Source organism: Artemia sp. Qi Xiang Cuo, chromosome 2 (assembly GCF_049724085.1).
Source record: "Artemia sp. Qi Xiang Cuo chromosome 2, ASM4972408v1, whole genome shotgun sequence".
In the NCBI taxonomy this organism is placed as follows: Eukaryota; Metazoa; Arthropoda; class Branchiopoda; order Anostraca; family Artemiidae; genus Artemia; species Artemia sp. Qi Xiang Cuo.
Window position 1 is genome coordinate 88251019 of NC_142795.1, and position 21217 is coordinate 88272235.

At 34.1% G+C, this 21217-nt stretch overlaps 1 protein-coding gene across 1 annotated transcript; it reads left to right on the forward strand.

The window, feature by feature from the left end:
• The first annotated feature begins 237 nt into the window (after positions 1-237).
• On the forward strand, positions 238-10640 carry LOC148955757 (flexible cuticle protein 12-like). The gene is made up of 3 exons (XM_089104132.1): positions 238-374; positions 4739-4863; positions 10247-10640. The coding sequence occupies exons 1-3, from the start codon at positions 366-368 to the stop codon at positions 10497-10499; spliced, it is 387 nt and encodes a 128-aa protein (XP_088960258.1). The 5' UTR covers positions 238-365; the 3' UTR covers positions 10500-10640.
• The last annotated feature ends 10577 nt before the right edge of the window (positions 10641-21217 follow it).

The window sequence follows — 21217 nt, forward strand, 5'->3', positions numbered from 1 at the left end:
CAGATGTCATTCAACTTACTAAAAGGAGCAAACCAGAAAGGTGAACGATCTTTCAAGGAGCAGAAATCGACCATGAGTCTCCTTACTCGCTCCTGTGAGCCGCCTCCCCCCTTTGTCAAAACAAAACAGTGACTTTGACAAATGTGAACGCGAAATGGAGATGAAAACAACCCCATTTATTCGAAGGGTTTTTATACTCCCCCTCATTATTTCTCAAAAGAGTAAAAGTAGAGCAACGAGTTTCATACCCAGGGTTACAAATACGGGCGTTAGTTTTGTGCGATAATGATTTGTTTCAAATATAAACCTCAAGGTCTTGATTTCAAACGAAACAGTGCTCGCAGAATTATATAGCAGTGTTAAGCATGAAATATGTAAGTTTTTGTATCTTTTTTTTATCAACGTGATTTGTTAAGGCATAAATTTTGGGAAAGTGGTAAGAATTGGATCTTCCGCGATTTAAAATTGAGAGGTAGGGAAAAAAGGTAAATTTTTGATTAAATTATCGATTCTATTATTTGATTTGATTGTCGATCCGAGTATTCGATTCTATTATTGTTTCTTTTATTCGATTTCATTTTCGATTCATGAAAAATATGTAAGTTTTCGCATCTTTTTTTATCAGCGTCCTTTTTTTTTTTTTTTTTATCAAAAATAGACTATAATATTGGAAAAATACAAAATCATTTTCTAATGCATATTGTAATTTTTCTTCTTTTCTTTCTTTTATCCACTCCTTTCTGTGTTTCCTCTTCTGTTTCGTTTTCTTAATAATAGTTTGGTGATACTTCACGTAATGGATAGAATCAAACCGGTTATTGTTTCCTTTTCGTACTCCTGAAAGAAAAAAAAAATCAATCCTGTCTCTTTCTTATTTTTTTTATCTAAGACTCCTTGCTTATTTGTAGTCTAATTTGTCCCTGTTTCTCTATTATTGCTTCACTTTACTACCTATCTATCTTACCTCTTACTCGACGTTCCATAGCTTTCCACTTTTATAATTCCTCCCATACATAATTTTTTCTCTCCTAGTACATTTCATCTACCTTTTTCCTATTTTTTTTTTTTTAATTCATACGATTTTCCATCCATTAATTTACCATACAACAATTTCAAAATTCTCATTCTTTGTTAAGCGTCCTTTGTTAAGGCATAGATTATGGGAAATTGGTAAGAATCGAATCTTCCACTATTTAAAATAGAAAGCTGAGAAAAAAAAGGTAAACTTTGCGATTCAACTATTGATTCTATTATTCAATTTGATTTTCGAATCAAGAAAAAACAGATAAGTTTTTGTGTTTTTTTTTTCTTTTTATCAACGTGCTTTGTTAAAGCATAGCTTATGGGACACTGATAAGAATCAGATCTTACGCGATTTAAACTAGAAAGGCAGGGAAAATGAAATTATTTTTTTTGGTTTAATTACTGATTCGATTATTCGACTTGATTTTCAATTCCAAAATTCGATTCAATTACTGGTTCTATTATTTGATTTGATTTTTGATTCGAGAATTCGATTCAATTATTGATTCTGTTATTCGATTTAATTTTCGATTTGAGAACTCGATTCAATTATTGACATAGCTAAGAAATGGACACTCCTTTAGAATCAGAAGTTCATCTTAAATCCAAAGAATAGCATTCATTACCATTACAAGTTAATTTTAACCCCTCTCCTCTGATGGTCAAACATATACCCTGAATTATTATATGCACTAAATTCTCCATTGATCACTCTTTTCTTCAACTTAATTTAACAGTTTATTAAAACGCTGAAAAATTCATTGCGTAGGCTATATACAATTCAGGGTATATGTTGGATCATCAGGAAGCAGGGGTGGAGGTAAAGTAAATTTGTGAGGGAAATAAATGTTATATTTGGATTCATTTGTCCTTTTCGGCCAACCATCTAGGGTTAAACAAAAATCAGGTCGTCCACGATAAGGGTGGGAGTATGTCATAAAGAAAGATTTAAGGGAAATGGGAACTTCCTGGGAGGGTGTCTAAAAACTTTTATTGGACATGCTCCAAAATCTTCTTAGGACAAAATGAAATTTTCTGCAGAAAATGTAGGAGCATGTTAGTTTTATAAGAGTACGGCCAAAATGTGAGGAATCGTAAATTGTGAAATCTAAGAAAATTCAAGTTTAGTATAGAACAACAAAACTGCGCCATGCAGTATCCACTATAAAATCCGCAAGTTTATAAGCTGCATGTTCGCATCAAAGACTATAGGTAACTTATAAGAGTGGAAACTGGTGCTAGTGTCGATAAAAAAATCATCAGTACCATCTAGCCTTTGGCGTCTCTTGGTATTTTATCAGTGTAATAAGAAGGTAAAATTAGTGTATTTTAGTGTAATTAGCAAAATTCGTACAATAATAATGGTCCAGTCTCAGTTTCAGAAAAAACACAATTACCATCTTGAAAAATATGCAAAGAAATGCCAAATGCTAGATGGCATTGTCAACTTTTTTCAGTCGACCCTTGCCCAGTTTTCAATCTTGTAGGCTACTTAAACTCTTTGGCTCACATTTATAAAGTTAGTATTCCGAGAAGGCACCAATGGCACGGTTCCTGCTACGCTTGGCGCAGTCCCACCGAGTGTCGCCTGGTGTACGTGATTCCTGGAAGCGGACACCCCTCGAGTATGTCTTTCTAGCTACAGGCCTTTATTTTTAACGATGCTTTGACAACAATTTTCGGTTTGATTTTAGTTGACACAGACCAGACTTTCAAGGTGGATTCAACACTTTTCCAACGAAAGGGGGAGTAGGTAAGGTTTGTAAACTTATTTTTCCTGAAGCAATCCTTTAATTCTGAAACGGATAAAGAATATTTCGCTGCGAAAAAGATTAATTCGAAACTGAATAAATTAAAAAGAAATGAAAAGAGTTTAGAAGAATGACAAAGAGGAAACTGCCGTCCATTTCTGAGAGAAAAAAAAAACAAACAAAAAAACACCGAATACTGTTGCACAACAAAATCATAAAATACAAGAAATATTTATTATATTATTTTATAAAATAATATTATATAATATTTATTATATTATATCATTATATTAATAAGCTAATTATAAAATACAAGAAATATTTATTATATTATTTTATAATATAATATTATATAATATTTATTATATTATATTATATTAATAAGCTAGTTATAAAATATAAAAAAATAGTTTCAAAAAAACAAATGTGCCAGCTTTACGAAAATTTCAGGTCGGATATGAATTCGCTTAGACTCTTTAACCCTGTCTTTTAAGGGGGTTGATCGATAGATTGTCGAATCAAAGGGGCTTCTTGCTTCAAAAGATGTGCGTCTTAGGGCCACTAATCCGGGGACGCCAATTGGTAGGGAAGGGTGGCAAGTGTTCCCTAGATTTTGACCAATCATTTTCGTTTTTTTCGGAAAAAATTGTCCCCCCTCAAAGTTTTGAAAATATTTCTTTTGTGTTTTAACTGAAAAATAAGTGGAAAATAGTTTCTATCTATATGTTGAAAAATAAATTTTTTCACTGAATCTTCATTAGAAAATCGAATTTTTATCCACTCCCAACATTCTCATAAATTGGCGGAACAGAGATACCCTATGCTTTTCTTTTTCCTTATTCATATCGTCGGACTGGCTAGCTTGGGACGTTTGGACCAATTTCGATGCAAGGGAATCCCCCAAGCCCCTAATGAAGTGGTAAATGCACTATTGTTTCCCACGTAATCATGCAACTTGTCAAAGCCAAAATTTCCTAAAACTCCAAATTTTTCTTTCACCCAACTAGCTGCTTTAGCCTAGAAACACTATAAGAAGTCTAATATTATCATACATTAAGTGTTACACGTTTTTGTTCATTCTAAATTGTTAAAATATGAGTATTATAATTAATATGATGTGCTTTAGATATTATATATGACAATTCAATATAATATTAACAGTGTCATGTTTTTAGTGTTTCCCTAAATATTATACTTAAAATATATTATATTTATGCTTGTTAAAATATGAATATTTTCTTTCATCTTCCTAGATCTCGGTAATTTCAGTTGCTGTAATGTTATCATCTCTTTGTGAAATGTCTTTTGAAACCTATTAGTAACCTTATCAATATAAAGATATCACGATATTTTTTTTAGTATTAAAGGCATTTTATTTCGGTCTTAGCTCCATCCTGGTTTCAATTTATGCCTTTTGCCAAAAAAAGGAAAAAAAAAGAAAAAGGCAAACGTTTTAAATTAATGTTTCATGGCTCAATTTGAAGATACTTTTCAATACTTAATCTAATGTTGGAATTGGCATATAAATGTTAAATACCTTTTCGCCATATATATTTATTTAGTTTGATATTTGGATATAAATATCAAATATTTAGTTTCATATTTATATATTTAGTTTGACATTTAGATAAAAGCATTTTGTTTCAGCAAAAGTTTTTTGGCAAGCCTTAGCATAGGTATACGACACCAAGAAAGGCGAAAAAATCGAAATAGAATGGGACTGATTGGCAGATGCATCAATTTGCGAAAATTTAGGGCGGGTAGGGGGGGGGGGGGGCAAAATATATTTCAAAGTCCAAAGGGGACATTTTAAAATGAAAATACCTAAAAAAAAGAGTTTTAATGAGAATATCAAAAAAGATTTTTTCACAATCTATTTTCAAAACCTTTCCCCCTTCTGATATTGATGTGCCTGATAATCGGTGCTCTTTGCGTATTTTACAATATCTTATTCATATTTGCAGATATATATTGCTACATTCATCGCTTTTGCTCTTGCCCGACCAGATGGGGATAGAGAAAGGGAAGCTGAACTGGTGAGAGAAACACCTCTGGAAATCGATGTAGACTCAGGAGCGTACAAGTTCGGGTAAGAAATACTAGAATTATTTCGATTGGGATGCCTCAGAAGAAGAAAAAAAATCCGGTAGGCTTGACTTACAAATATCATTGCCTGGGTTAAGCAGACCATACAATTTACGGAGGAGGAGGGTATAAGGGGCCCTAAACTTGCAGCAGTAAGCCTCCGGGCCAAGATCAGCCTAACATAAAAAAGTTCCAAGGAGTGGTCTCTTAATAATAGGGCATAGAAAGAACCAACAACTGTTTTTCCTCAACAGTTCAAAACTTATATCAACAAGTCCTTGAGCCAAGAAGACCCCTCTATTATCTCCCCCCCCCGCTTGAAAGTTACACCCGTATTTTCTATGGCCAATAAAACTCTAGTGTAGAAAGATGACTTAGATTGGAATATCAGGCCCCATTTAAAACGGGGTAAATTGTTTTTCGATCGACTTAAACTTCCAACCCCAATTCACAAGGAACGAAACAAAAAAAAATTATCCACCTGAAAACTGGGCCCAAAAAAGGGGGCAGCACATTCTTTGTTTCTAAACAGAATGAAATTTAAGACGATGTTAAATTTAAGACGAATGTTAAGAAAGAGTGTTGGAAAATCAAATAGTGTTTCTTTTTTGTTGTTGCCACGTTTAGTAAGTAATAGGAATCTTAGACTAAGATTACTGATTCGTTTAATGATTAGTTTAAAAACACGTTTTCAAAGAAAAATAAAGCGGCATATTAAAACTTATGAAGATCAGACATGAAGTGAAAGCATAATTCAAACTTAAAGCGAATATAAATTACCAAGAATCATGGATAAATGAAGCCCAAAAAGAAGAGAAATGGAAATGGATAATCAAATCAAAAATAAAGATAAGAGATACTCCTATAGATGAAAAAATGAATCTTTAAAAAATAAAATAAAACGAATATATCAATTTCAAAATTTAAAACAAACAGATAAGTTTAAATTTTATCAAATGTCAATTTTAAAACAAACAATAATACCAAAAACAGTGGGCCGCCCCATTCTAAATTTTTATGTAGGCAAGAGTGTCAATTGCGCTTTACTGAAAACAATTTGTGTTTCGAGCATCGCATTTTTGTTTGTCATAACGTCAACAACAAAATCAGAATCCCAAGGCTATCAAGGTTTACATATAAAAGTGAATCCCCCCTCCCTCTCAAACTCTCTAAATGGCTCAAATATACATCCACATTGCTGCAAAAAAAACGATGAAAATGAATCTTTTTAATGTATAAAGATATTAACTCCTATGAGTCTCAGCAATATTGAGTTTTTAAATGTTAAAATTTTCTTCTTTTTTTTAAAAAGATGAATTTTTTAAAGTATACGTATATGATTTTCAGTGAAGCAGAAATCATGATCTGGCTGCTGAAATGTTTATAGGTATCAGCTTTTAAATTTTAATATTCATGATGGCTGCAGAAACTTTTCTTTTACAGTCCTCTATTCCTCCAAGAAAAGAAAATTTTTCAAGGATAATATCCACAGTGGCTGGCTCAGGGATAAGGTTCAAGGAAAAGATTTCTCGGTTGGAAACACATATTAAGATTCTACAAAATGTTTTAATATTTACGATTTTGCAAAAATTCCACCGACGTGGGTCTAGCCAGGGGAAGAGGAAATTAATCCCTGGAATCCCTTTTGTAGAGGCTCATTTCAGTACTGAGACCTTGTTAAGGCTGATGACACCGTGAGCTCGTGTTCACCATGAACTAAAGATGAACTTTCTTATACGGTTAGTGAATACAATTCAAACCAAAAAATTAGTAAAATAATATTATTAAGAAACAAAATTAGTTTTTTAAAAGCAAAGTTAAACATTGGAATACACTTGCCTTATGCTACAAAACCCGAGGAAAACACCAGAGACTGTTGAGAAAAGATGATTTCGTGTACCATTATTTTTAGACCAATCTCCCAACATCAATGACAAAGAAAAAAAAACTGTAATAAAATCTAATATCTTGACAAAAAAAAATGTTTCTCAGCTTAAATAAGGCAATTCTCGTCGTTTTGCTTAAGACCAACAGCATTTCCCTATGCTGAATAACATAAGCATCCTGTTCAGTAAAAAAAAAAAAAAAAAAAAAATCAAAAAAAAAAAAAAAAAAAAACCAAAAAATATCGGCGCACCTTGAGGGATTTTAAAAATTCAAATAGAATTTGACTAAGTAATGACTTTTAGAATTTTGAAGCTATAGTAATCAAACAGATCGTGGTAACGAACTGTGAGTAAGGAGCGACCCGGCTCAATAGTAACTAAAACTCTAAAAAACAGAATTTTGATACCAATAGATACATCAAAAGAATCAGATTTTAATGCTGATTTTAAATATATAAGTTTCGTCAAGTTTAGTCCAATCAAAAGTTACACGCCTGAGACAATTTGCCTGATTTTCAAAAAAAGGGAGAAACAACCTCTAAAAGTTATAGAACCTTAATGAAAATCACACCAACAGATTCAGCATATCAGAGAACCCTTTTGTATAAGTTTCAAGCTCCTATCTGCAAAAATGCGGAATTTGTTATTTTTGCCATAAGAAAGATCACGGATGAGGGTTTATTTTTTTTTTCCAGGGGTGATCGTATCGACCCAGCGGTCCTAGAATATCGTGGGAGGGCTCATTCGAACGGAAATTAAAAGTTCCAGTGCCCTTTTTAAGTGACCAAAAGAATGGAGGGCAACTAGGCCCCATCCCACGCTCATTTATTCCCAAAGTCACCCGATCAAAATTTTGAGACAGCTATTTTGTTCAGCATGGTCGAAAATGTATTAACTATATCTTTTAGAATGACTTAATCCCCCAAAGTCCCCGGGGGACGGCTGAAAGTCATGAACTTTACCCAATGTTTACATATAGTATTGGTTATTGGGAAGTATACAGACGTTTTCAGGTTTTTTTTTCTGGTAGTGGGGAGGAGGATTGGGGTCTATGTAGGAGCATCGTTCCATGGAGAAAATTTTCATAGGGGTAGAGAAATTGCTATGAAGGGGGCGCCGGATTTCCCAGCATTACTTAAAAAACCGACCGGAATTTAAGTTAAAAAAACAAGTTTTTCAAATGAAAGTAAGGAGTAACATAAAAACATAAAACGAACAGAAATTATTAAGTATATGATTGGGTTCGCCCCCTAGTGAATACCTCGCTCTTTAAGCCAAAGGATTTTTAGTACTTTCATAAGAGCTATTTATTCGAATTAACGGCCTTTGTGATTAAGGGGTCATTTTTAAAGAGTTGGATCAAAATTCGAACTTTAGCGTAAAGAGCGAGGTATTGACTAAGGGGCGAACCCCCTAATATACGTATTAAAAATATATGAATATAGAAGTTCGTTACGTAAGTTAATTCGTAAGTTACGTACATTTATTACTAATAAAAACGTTTGTAAATATAATTAAACAACGTTCGAGAAAGCCATTTATCCAAATAAAAGTAAAATTAATATAAAAATTTGTTTTAATAATTCATGTACATTGAGCCAAAAACAAAACCTTCATTAATTCAAAAACGTTCAAATATTAAATAAAAAAATAAGTTTTTTTAACTGAAAGTAAGGAGCAACATTAAAACTTAAAACGAACAGAAATTATTCCGTATATGAAAGGGGCCGTCCCCTCCTAAACGCCTAGCTCTTTACGCTAAAGTTAGACTCTTTCTCGCAACTTTTTTTAAATAATAAAAAACTTTAGCGTAAAGAGCGAGGCGTTGACGAGGGGACAGCCCCTTTCATATACGGAATAATTTCTGTTTGTTTTAAGTTTTAAAGTTGCTCCTTACTTTCAGTAAAAAAAACTTGTTTTTTTTAAATTTAATAAGAAAAGAGGGCACCAAAACAGTGCTTGGTAGATCAAGTTATAAAAGATTAAGTTATAACTTTACAGGGTGAAGTTATAAAACAATTCTTACTTCATGATATGTAGAATAATTGTAGCTAACATAATATGTAGTAAGTAACATGTAGTAAATATGTAGTAATATGTAATAAGTAGCTAACATAATATGTAGTAACATAATATGTAGCTAACACATTTTGTATGCAGACCCGCTATACCTTAAATGGTATAAATAAGCACTAAGCTAAATTGGTAAATATAGCTTAATGTTATATTACTATATTACAAAAAATATGACTATATTACTATACATTAAATATTTTACTACATTACGTAAATATGGATTTTCACTACATTAAAAGTAAAAAGAAAAAAGAGCATGATATCAAGAAAGAGAACTGTATGCACTGCAACTCTTTCGTTAATCTAATTTCAATATTTTATGAATCTTGAGACTAAAACACTGAATTACAGTTCCAATTATGATTTGATGCATTTGGCTTTTTTCAAATATCCTAAAAATCATATCTAATTAAATTGGCTTCGATTAAAAATAAGCTACTCACCTTAAATGGTATATCTCAAAAAAGTCTTGTATATTAATAATAAAAGTAGTGGATTTTTTCCAAATCTTCTTAATTTACATCTATCCATTTTTTTTAGTAAAATAAAATCTTAAAAGATTACAAATTTTGATAAAGTCAGGTTTCTTTTCTTTATTGTGAAATAGGGTGACTTAACTCCTTGATGAATTAACGTGAAATAAATTGTAATTATGTTTTACTATATATTATGTTTTATTATAATTATAATTATGAAATAAATTGTGTTTATTTAAAATGAATTTTGTGAGGTTAAAAACAAGTGCAGAAGTTTTCAAAATGATTAGATGATTTGGTGAAACAATGAAATGGTGATTTTTATGTTCACATTATGAACTATTGCGATAAAACAAAGCCTACTCTCAGATATGTAACTCAGTTCATTCCTATAAAATTAATTAATTATCGTGAAATTAATTAATTATCGTGAATTGGCGTTTATTACGAGAAAATTATCTGCGAAAAATTAGTGACATTAATTACTGACAAAAAATCGAGACATTGACCTTAATTCACCCAGGTTCCACAATATATAAGTTTATGTTAAGTATCTTAGTCAGCTCAAATATTTAAGCTCCTCCCAAGTTTAGGTCCTTTTATTTACCTGGAATACATTTGGGAACCTCAAACTTTTGAAATTATTTCTACAGAGTGGATACTGATTCAAATAACATTCTTGATATGCTACTTCTTCCACATCAGTGGCTCTATAAGTGGCCTGATGGTTCAAACAGAACGAAACGGGCTCTTTAGAACCAATATCATAGTGTATAGCCCCGCCCCCCATATTTACCTGTTGCAGGTATATTTTCTACTTTCCATACATTACCAACAACATTGACAGATGCAATTTAGATATGGAGCAAGAAAGAAGCTTAGACACTTGTTCCCCCTTCCGCCACGCTCCTGAAAACCCCTTATTAATTAGTAACACCCTATTTTTCAGATTTGAAACCAGTAATGGCATTTCCCGGGACGAATCTGGTCGCATTGTAGAAGTTGGCGAGGAAAAAGGACAAATGTCAGAAGGAAAAGTATCATACACTGCTCCAGACGGAACTATTGTCACCTTGACATACATTGCAGATGAAAATGGGTTTGTACCAGCTGGTGATCATCTGCCGGTGCCACCAGCGGTCCCTGATCACATAGTACAACTTTTAGCGGATCTTGCCGCAGCTACAACTAAGAAGGTGTAGATAGCCAGTGCTTTTTTAATTACGTTTAATTTTAAAACAGAGTAGTACAAAAATTCGGAAAAAATTGTTTTTCGCAGTGAAGCCAATCGTGCAATGGTTCTTTTTATACTCAAGGTTGATAAATAAAATGTCAAAATTGTTTTCATTTTTTCTAATTGTGTTTATGGCTTTTAACAGACATAGTGTGTTTTAGCAATACTGCAAAATTTTCCTAAATTTTCAAAGCCCAAAAGAAAGTTGAATGAAAGTCAAAGAGTCATGCATTGTACTGATGAAGAAATCTAAGACATATATGAAACAATTTCAGAAGAAATGAGCAATTGTGAGCCTAACCACTTCAATGCGGAAAAACTCCCTATAGTATTGCAGAGTCACAGAAAAAAGTAAATTTTAAAGAAGATGTCGTCTTAGCAGATGTTATGAATGACGCAAAAATTCATACTACTACTACTAACAACTCACCAAAGCACCAAGCCACCTGAGGCCAACGAACTATGCACGCTCCTCCCCAATCCCAATCTATTCAAAGCCTCCCTTTTTATATCGTCCCAGGAAGTTCCCATTTCCTTTAAATCTTTCCTTATGACATTCTCCCAAACCAGCTGCGGACGACCTGCTTTCTGTTTAGCCCTAGACGGTTGGCCGAAAAGGACAATCATCGGAAATCTGTCATCCTTCATCCACAAAACGTGCCCTAGCCGTCCCAACGGTTAGTGCTATTTTACAGAACGTGTCTAAATATAGTTGAGTAAGAAAAAACAAGTTTCAATTGAAAGTAAGGAGCAACATTTGAACTTTCAAAAGAAATTATTCCGAATATGCAGGGGAGTGCCCCTTCTTCATTCCCCCGCTCTTCTAGCTAAAGTTTTTTAGTATAATAAAAAGTTTCTTCTTCGAATCAAACGGCCCTTGTGTTTCCGGAGTCGTTTGATTTGAGACAAACATTCAGACTTTAGCGAAAAGAGTGAGGTATTGGGGAGAGGGCAGCCCCCCTTATATACAGAAAAAATTCTGTTCGTTTTAAGTTTTAATGTTGCTCCCTGCTTTCAGCTAAAAAAAAAAATTAATTTGATTTCTGATCGTTTTTAAAATGATTTTGGAAAATCAGCCTCCCCCTCCATGGAACATCCCCCTTGAGACAATTCCTCCATAGAAAGTTCCTCCCGCGTACAGTCACCCTAGACAATTCCATCCTCGCTGAAAATTCCCACCGGAAAGTTTTCTGCGGATAATTTGACCCGGAAAATTCTTTTTATTTTCACTTGAAAGAAGGCTTGTTTTTTATTTCAATTCTGATCGTTTTCTAAATTATGCCAGAAATCCCCCCTTTGTAGAAAATATTTCCCGGAAATCATCCCCGATGCCATGTTTATTCCATAGAAAGTTCCTCCATGGAGAATTTTCCTGTGGAAATCCACCCCACCCCCACAGAAAAGATCACCCAGCTGAAAATTTCCCCTGAAATTCCCCCGAAACATCTCAACATGTAAAATTGAGTCACCTAAGAGACAGTAAGACAAATAAAAACAATTATAGGAATTCTGGCAAATTACCTCCGCGCAAAATTTTCCCTAAAAATTCACCCTCGGAAACTTCCACCCATGGAAAAGGCCCCTCCCTCCGAAAAATGTCTGTATACTTTCCAATAACAAATACCGTATGAAAACAATGGGCAAGTTACATCGCCTACAGCCCTTTCTCCAGGGGCCTTGCGGGGTCATGACATTCCCAGAGGCATACCTGTCGGACCTTTCAACTATGCTGACCAAAATCGCTATCTCAAAATTTTCATCGGATGACTTTGAGAAAAAACAAGGGCACGTGTTTTTGGGAGACAACTTATTGCTAGCATTTGAATTTTTACGGACAAAAAGCACTGTCAAATTAATTTATCTAGTTTTACTTATTCATTTTCACAATTCAACATGGCAACACTGATGAAATTGTGATAATACCCTATTAACTTTGTAATTTTGAAACAAACAAAAGAAAAAATTACGAAATCACAGTTTTTAGGTCTGAACAGATCGAAAATGAATCCAAAGGGGCAATTAAAGCTTTTATTTTGATGTCCTTAGTATTTTAAGCTATAATTTAGTTCAAGGATATACCAAATAAAAATGCTACAAAAAAATTATTCTAGAATCAGAATCCATAGCGAGAATATGATTTACATATTCTGCTAAGGCCTTTCTGCCCTTGTACAATGCAAACAATGAAAATAAAAAAAGGGCCAATGTCAATTTGCGAAGTGCTGAAAATTTTAATTGTCAACATAAAGAGTTTACAGAGTCAACGTGCAAAAATTGGCAACAAGGTTTTAAAATGAATAGCTGTAAACATAGTCACGTAGAGATATTCTCATTTTGGGAAGTTCATGGAAGCAACTCTTAATTTGAATAAGAATTGTGTAATAATCATGTATTCGCATAATCACGTTTTAATGAGACCAAGATTTAAAATAACTTAGAAATCGGCACACCTTTTAACATGTTTGTGTTTGAGGTTAAATTCTAGTAATTCTGTAAGCATATTTCACTAAATATTCCAGACTTCATTGAATCACATTTTGAGTAAATCTTCAGTTACTTTTCTTTCACTTTTTTATGTTATTTCTTTTTAAATTTTCTAATATATGATATTTAACCAAACCGCTTATCAGCTACTCATTTGAAACTTTAATCTTTTGCAGATTTTTTCCTCTTCGTGCATAGATTTACAACACTTTATTTAGTGACATTTTTTTTACACTTTTTATATAGCAACGGAAAAATTTACATTAAAATTTAAACGAAAGGAAAATTGTCTAATTTGTAAAGGGTACTCAGGGCCGAAATTTAAAGAGTTGACGCTTCTAGGCCTAAGCGTTTTTGCCGCTCCGTTTTTGTGAGATTTTCGGGGAAATTTCCGAAAATTTAGGGATAGTGGAAGCACTGGACAGAACGTAATTGCTCAGCCAAAAGTAAAGAAAACGAGAGATGATACCGAACTCTCAGCTGTCATTCTTGGGAGACATATGATAGTTTTTTAGTGGCCACGGAATTCCTGTGTTATTTCAAAAACACTTTGACGATAAATCACACCAGTCCAGTTTTCGGTAAGAAAAAATCACTCAGTGATAATTTATTGCACCCCTGGCATTGTACGCCCCTAGGCTCAGGCCTAGTGGGCCTGTTGGTAAATATGGACCTGGGGGTACTTCCGCATTTCTCAGCTCCCCTTTTTTCTCTAAGCTAATATTTGACACGCACGTTTTAGAACACAACGAATATGGCAGAGCCGGAGTTAGTTTTTTCTCGGGGGGGGGGGGGGCAGATGTTGACTTTACCGCCCCCTACCACACTATCAATACTGTAAGTATTGATATACTATAAGTACATTTTAACTGATTTTTTATTTTGTTTTGCAACCAAATGAGCACATCATTTTCTAAGCATTGCGAATTAAAGTTAAACATTTTATCACACTACCGTGTTAAGAAATACATTCTTAAAACATCGAGATATAAAAAAGTCAACTTTTAGTTTAAAGAGAGGGAGCGCCAAGAACCTCCCTCATATATCAGGTAATTTGTGTTCGTTTTAAAGTTTCATGGAAGTCTTTACTTTCATTTAAATGAACATTTTTTTAAGTTGAATTTTTTAATACGTATGACATACATTCCTATATTCTCGTCACGGCGATACAAAAGCAGCCAAGTAGACGTTACAGTGGTTTGAACACCTGCTGCAAATGCCTTCACATCTACCCGCAAAGACGATCTACGACTTCGACTCTACCAAAGCCGCCTAGAAGCAACCCCGCGGTCGGCGGAAGAAGAGACGGTCTGAAAGCCTGTCCGAGTTCCTGACGATGGCAAACATCAGACTGAGCGAAACACCAACTACGACTCTACCAAAGCCGCCTAGAAGCAACCCCGCGGTCAGCGGAAGAAGAGACGGTCTGAAACCCTGTCCGAGTTCCTGACGATGGCAAACATCAGACTGAGCAAAACACCAACGCTCGACATGGACCGAAGTGGACAGGGTTGTCAGCGTTTTCGTTCATGAATGTGTCCCCTGAGCCTCCAAAATGTGTTGTTTTTTTTAACTAAAACGTGTCCATCTTGAAATCTCAAAAACTAAAGTTTTTTTTTGGTACTTTCCGATTATCCGGGCCTCTCTAAAAGTTAAGCTTGGTTAATGCGAATGAAATAAAATAGGGTATACAATAGTTTAGAAACAAATTTTAGCTATATATTTGCACATTAGGGGTGGGGGGGGAGGGGGTAAAGGATTGCATATAATAAATATGTAACCTAACCTAAGATAGGTACCTTCCCCTCCTAAAATCCAAAAAAGCACTGTTTAATATCGTATACGCAATGAAAACCTTACTATCATTGCCTGCTCTACAACAGATAAGACGTCACAAAACGGGTTTCATCATTGCCTAGTCTCACAGTTTATATAATTATCCAGTATGATCTTTCCCTATCTCACCCATTATAAATACCCGAACCAAGGTGCGAGTGCTCCAGAGAACGTTTTTGCAGATAGAAACATAGGCGGCATCAGATCTTTTCACGGGTAGACAAGTCAGACTGTGATCTAATCGGAAACAAGTGGAAACCCGCTATTACGAATAATGCACTTTGTTGGAAACAATCGGAAACAGACTAACCCGCTAATGCAGAAAGAAGTGGGAGGAGCTTTTTGTTCGCACCAAGAACGAAGACCAGAAATGATCTGCGATAAGCTTACTGGATAATTATATGAACTGTGCCTAGTCTATAGTGTTTAAGCCGAGCGGCCCTAATAATGGGATTGTACCGCTTTTTTTTTACCACTTGTATTATTAACCAAAAGCCGCTTTGTAAACCCCTTTCAAAGCAACCGGCTAACAACAAATATAATGGAAGAAAAATCTATATAAAACATTCATACAAATTGACTTAGTGTTAAAGCACAAAACTCATATAAACATGTAATTCTCTTACTTCAGAGAAAATCTTTTACTTACGACATCTCTGGCAAAACCTGGATGCTTATAAGAAACGCCGAGAAAAGGCACTACTTTGGTGAAAAGTGACAAGATTCAAGGTTAAGGTTCAAGGTTTTATTATTAATACCATATTTACACAACATCTTAAATTCCCGACAGAGAGAAAACTCGACAGAGTCGGGAACAAAAAAAATTCAACACATATATTTAAATTAAATATACCTCAACTAATATTCTACTAATATGGAGATTTAAACCAAAATTTTCAATTTTCTGTTTCAAACTACCCTTAAAAATAATAAAATACAAAACATTAGGTAACTCACCTTTCCAGACTCCTCAACCCACCAAAAAAATAAATAAAAAAATTCGAAAAAAAAAATACTAACTTTATTCAACTCATCAACAGGGGAAGAGGGACCAACTCCTCCCCAAACACGCCATACAAAAGGAGGTGTACAGATGTATGTACAAGCACATTTTTTTTTACCAAAGTATATTCCGGCTGGGAAATGTTTCGTTTTATGTCATAAATTTACAAAATATGTCCCTGCTTTGCCCTTTTATGTCCTGAATTTCTAAAATGTGTTACTTTTTTACCCTTTTATGTCATTGTGTCCTGGGACATGGGAATGTGTCCTTTGGACATAAAATATCTCCAGTTGGCAACCCTGAAAGTGGATGGAGGTGGTAGACGTCACTCTCTACACCGAGCAGCGCCCAGAAGGAAACATAAGTCATGTCAAATAAGTTAAGAAACAATCGCCATAAAACTGTGTTATTTTTTTAACGGCTACCTGAAAAACTATCTGCCTTTGTAGTACAAAATATACTCACTGGGCCAAAGCCTAATTCAAGCTGGTTCCTATATTTATAGTATCCTACACCTAATATTAAAAAAGTAAATAATAAAAAGGGAAGTTAAACCACCACAAATTAAAGAAAAAAGCTTCTACTAACAACTAATTTACAGCATGAAGCTGCCTAAGACCAACACAGCTTCACACGCTCCCCCCCCCCCAACCTATCCAAAGCTTCACTCTTTAATCCTCCCAAGACCCCTCATTAGGTTACAATTTCCTTTAGATCTTTTCTCTTCCTTACTTTTTCGGGGACGACCTTCTTTTTCTTTGGCCCCAGATGGACGGCCAAAAGCAACCTCATATACCTCATACACATCATACAAACTCATGTATCATCCATAAAACATGGCCTAGCCATAATACTTTTCATTGTAAAAAAAAAACAAAACAAATGTAATAATATTAATTTTATTGTAAATAAATCATAAAAAAGCACGACAGTAATGAGTAATTGATAATATGGTAATTAACCACATTGAAACCATTGATTACTTAATAGCAAATTGGGCACTAGGGTACTAGTTTGAAACTTGCAAATATGTTTATGATTTTGAACCATTTGATTAGTTGAAGTTTGCAGAGTAAAACCCGGCGGATGTCAAATGGCGACTAAGTAAAACTTAGTTTGTAGGAATACAAACTCACTAAAAAGCAGTTTAAAGGAGGCGCCAAAGTAAGGGAACCAATCATTATTTGAGGTAAAATTTTACAGGAGACATAGGAACTACCCAATATATTATTAATTAACCACATTTTTGACTTCCAGTTTCAAGAAAGCTATCTCTTGAATCATGAAGATTTTAGTACCAGAAAACATGGCATTGAAAGGTATTTTGCAATCCCAGAAAAAAACCTGGAAGCACCATAACAGTACATGACAAGTCATAAAATGAAGGAAAAAGTGCGAAATACCAACAAAGAATATGTAAATACTTACTTTAGAGTTAAGGTAAGGACGTTTCGACAAATCTACATAATTATAAATATCATTTTTATAGTCAAACTATGCTAAAGACACTTCTTCGAGCATGTAAAGGATCATAGGGAAATATGACTCTTTAGAATTGAAAGCATTAAAAAATATGTTATATGTACGCAATTGGACTATACGCATTATTACTGTATCTTGGTATCAGTATTCCGTACGTTCATTTTAATAAAATAGGTAGCAAAAATTGTTTTTAAAAATGCTCACTGCCAACTGTGTTGCCAACTGTGTTGCCAAAAATGCCAACTGTGTTTAAAAATTTGCTCACTGTACATATTTGCTGAAATGGTGTAATTTGCTAAAATAACCTAACTTTTATGAGTTGCAGATATTAAGGGAAATGCAAGTTTACTTGATATAAACTTGAATGGAAACATGGTTGCCAATACTGTTTAACCGAATAAAATCTAAGCCCCACAAAAATTAATTAATAGTAAGGTCTGACACTTGCTAAAATAACGTCGAAGAAGTCTGTATCTTAGAACGATTGGCCAACAGGTGCCAGGTGTGTTGACTTGGTGACGTGCACGAATAGTCATCTCTCCTTCTATATATGTTGCCTGATGTTCGCTTGGTTCACCATTTATATCAACCTGACGATTTTGTACGTTGTATGATTTACAACCCTATCCTAAACTGCTTGATCCACACAAATCTTCCTCCGCAATACGCAAACCCTAACAGTTCGATGGCTAACATCTCCGATTAGAGTGACGTGTCCTGAACGATATTAGGCACGTAGCGGAAGTACAGACTTTGAAAAGAACTTGTTTCTGGTATTTTCATAAAAAAAAACGAAGCAAAACACAAAACTGTCCCCCCTCCCTAGGTTTTTCGAGATTACACCCCCCCCCTACATTTTCGTGAATTGGCGTGCCAGAACAATGATGAATTGAATTAGTATAAAAAAATACTATTACGCATAAAGTATGCAAAATTAATAATTGAAACATGAAATAAAAAGATTGCATATAGTTTACACGTGTGCAGGGGGAGGAGATCCTTGCCCCCTCATGAAATCAAGTTATATTCCAGATTTTCCTATACTTAAAAAAAAAGTATCAGTTTCTGATGTTCTTCGAAGTTGTATCCCCTTTCCAGTCGAAATAAATTTATGCATAAGTATCGGGTTGACATAAAACCCTCTGTGCAAGACACTTATAACTGAAAGACACTTACCCCCCTCCCATAGAGTAGGAAATTGAATGTGTTTACTACCCGGACCAACACCTGAATTTTAAGGGAAATTTCATATTTCAGCAAATTTTGGGCCTACGGTACTTATTCTCCCATTCCCAAGCAATCAAGCTTATTATATCCTGAATAATCCTGGGGAATACTTAATGTGTATGTAAATCGAGTAAAAAATAGACTATTAGTGGGATCAATGGAATTATATAAGGGATATTCCACTTCAAGGACGTGTCCAGGGGGGAGGGATACCAGGTTGGAAGCTTTCCCACAAAATTTATGGCTGACTCGTGAAAAAGTAACAAAATGCACATAAACAAATTTCTTTTTTTGTTTATAATTTTTTTTTCTTGTAGCACCCCTCCCAAACAAAATCCACCACCCCCAGAACAAAATCGTGGATACGACCTTACAGTCATACCCTATAGCTGCCTTTTCACGAGATTTTATACGTTTATGTGCATTATTCAAGCTCATACGTCATGAGGATTTACCAACAGCGTTAAAATATTTTAACTGAACCACTGAAATACTGAAAAATGCAAAAAAACACAAATGCAAAAACATACTGCAAAAAAAAAAAATGCAAAATACAAAACATGCAAAAACTTGGTATACTGTAGAACACAGACTATTTGTAACATCAGTAACGTGGGGAAAATAGAGTATGAGACTACGTTTACCTTATAATTTGTAAAATTAAATTTCTATTCAATTCGTAATTTGCCTACATTCGGCAAGTTTTTAGCCCCCCCCCCTCAAAATGTGCCAAACCCTCCGATGTATCATGCTATCAATGCAATTCTAAATATTATTGGCATTGACATATTGTACAGGATATGATATTTGTCTAAGCTGCTATAGGATAGGATATTGTTCATTTGTCTAAAGCTGCCTTTCACGACGTATTCGTTTGTCTACATTCTCTAAGCTCATATCCGACGACGATTCACCAATAGCATTGAAATGTTTAAACTGTTTAAGTACTTGTCTTTAACATGTTAAACTCAACATTTTACGGATTAAAGTCCTAAAAAAAAAAAAATGCTGAAAAACTGAAATACTGAAAAATTTATTAATTTATTACTTTAAAAATAAAAATTTTAGGTCGAAGGAACCCAAACACCACTCCTACATAAATAATTGCACAAAACCAAAACTGGATTGCCCCCTCTCCTAAAACAGCGGAGTTTCAGTACAAGAGAAAATAATTTATTTTTTTAACGGTTTTTACGTTTTTTACGGTTTTACGTAAAAACCGTAACGGTTTTTACGGTTTTTTACGTTTTTGGTAACTTTGTAAGGAATCTGAGGCTAGGGGACCAGCCCATAGCTGTTTAAATGTTTATAAATAGATGAAATTAAAAAAAAACTTGCAAATATCATGTTAAATTTCGTGATCTTTAAGTACTGTTATATGACCCTTTATCAGTGGTTTAAAAACTTCAAACCAAAAGTGATCAAATACCACATGACTCACAGGGTATAGTCTCTAGATGAATGGTATGCTTATACAATTGACAATTTGTTAAAGGTTTCATAATCCGGAAAATTTCAATGGATTTATTTGAATATCCTAATAGAAATATCAATCAAAGCAAGATTTATCACCTTTTAAGCGCCTTTGAATGTTTAATTTGGTGTAATACTTTTCGCTAAAAAGAGAAAAAATAATAATATTGCGATGTTATAATACTTGAGGGTTTTGAGAGTTTTATTCTAGGCTGAAATACCCCACCGCTCATAAAATAAACGGAACAGAAGGGGTAAGTAAAAGACAAATAAGTATAAAACTGTAGATACTTAAATGACAAAATTTAAATTAGTAAACAAATCGTGGCAGATATACCTTCACAAAGAGGAGGGGAAGGAGTCCACCACACCCAACATTGGTTCATAGAGTCCCTCTCAAGAAAAAATTGAGGATTAGTAGGAAAAGGTACTTTTTCCAACATTGACTCCCATCCCCTACGAAAAATAAATTTCCCAAGCCCCCCTCCGCCCCTCCCCCGAAGAATCGTACATATGTACATCTATGATAAAATAGGAAAAAAACATCAACGAGAACATAGAAGAGTCACGAAGAAGAGCGAAAAGAGCCAAGAAGAAGATCACGTAACCGGACAATTTCTATTGTCCGCGACAATTTTGCATACAATTTTTATTGTATAAAAATTAAAAAAATTTTTGCGAAAAAGCATTAAGATTGATTAATCGTAGTATTTTGATTCCTTTTAATCCGTTTAACTGTAAAAAAATAAAAAAAGAATAATTATATTTTATTTTGAGTTCAATAGTTAGTTTTGCTAAGTCTTGTTTTTTTAGATATTAGGTTTTGCCGTTAAAAGGTCATTATTTCAGATATAAATTTTGTCATCAACAAATTCTCACATAGCAGTTCCTAGCAAAACCTAAAATTCTATGCTATACCAGGACGCCACCCACTGGGTAGCTAGGAGGCGGCTTTTCACAAATACACCAAAAATATGGGCAATTTCCCCTAATTTTCCCCTTCCCTACGGAAAATATTTCCCACTAGAAACTGGAAAAGAAGCAAAACAAAATAGAATCTCTTGTGCCACTTTCTAAATATTCCAGAGCGCACAAGAACACCATTTGGGAGATGCATAGGGAGCTAGCCCATAAATACATTGACTGATTTCCAGACAATTTTTTACCATCACCAGGAAGAA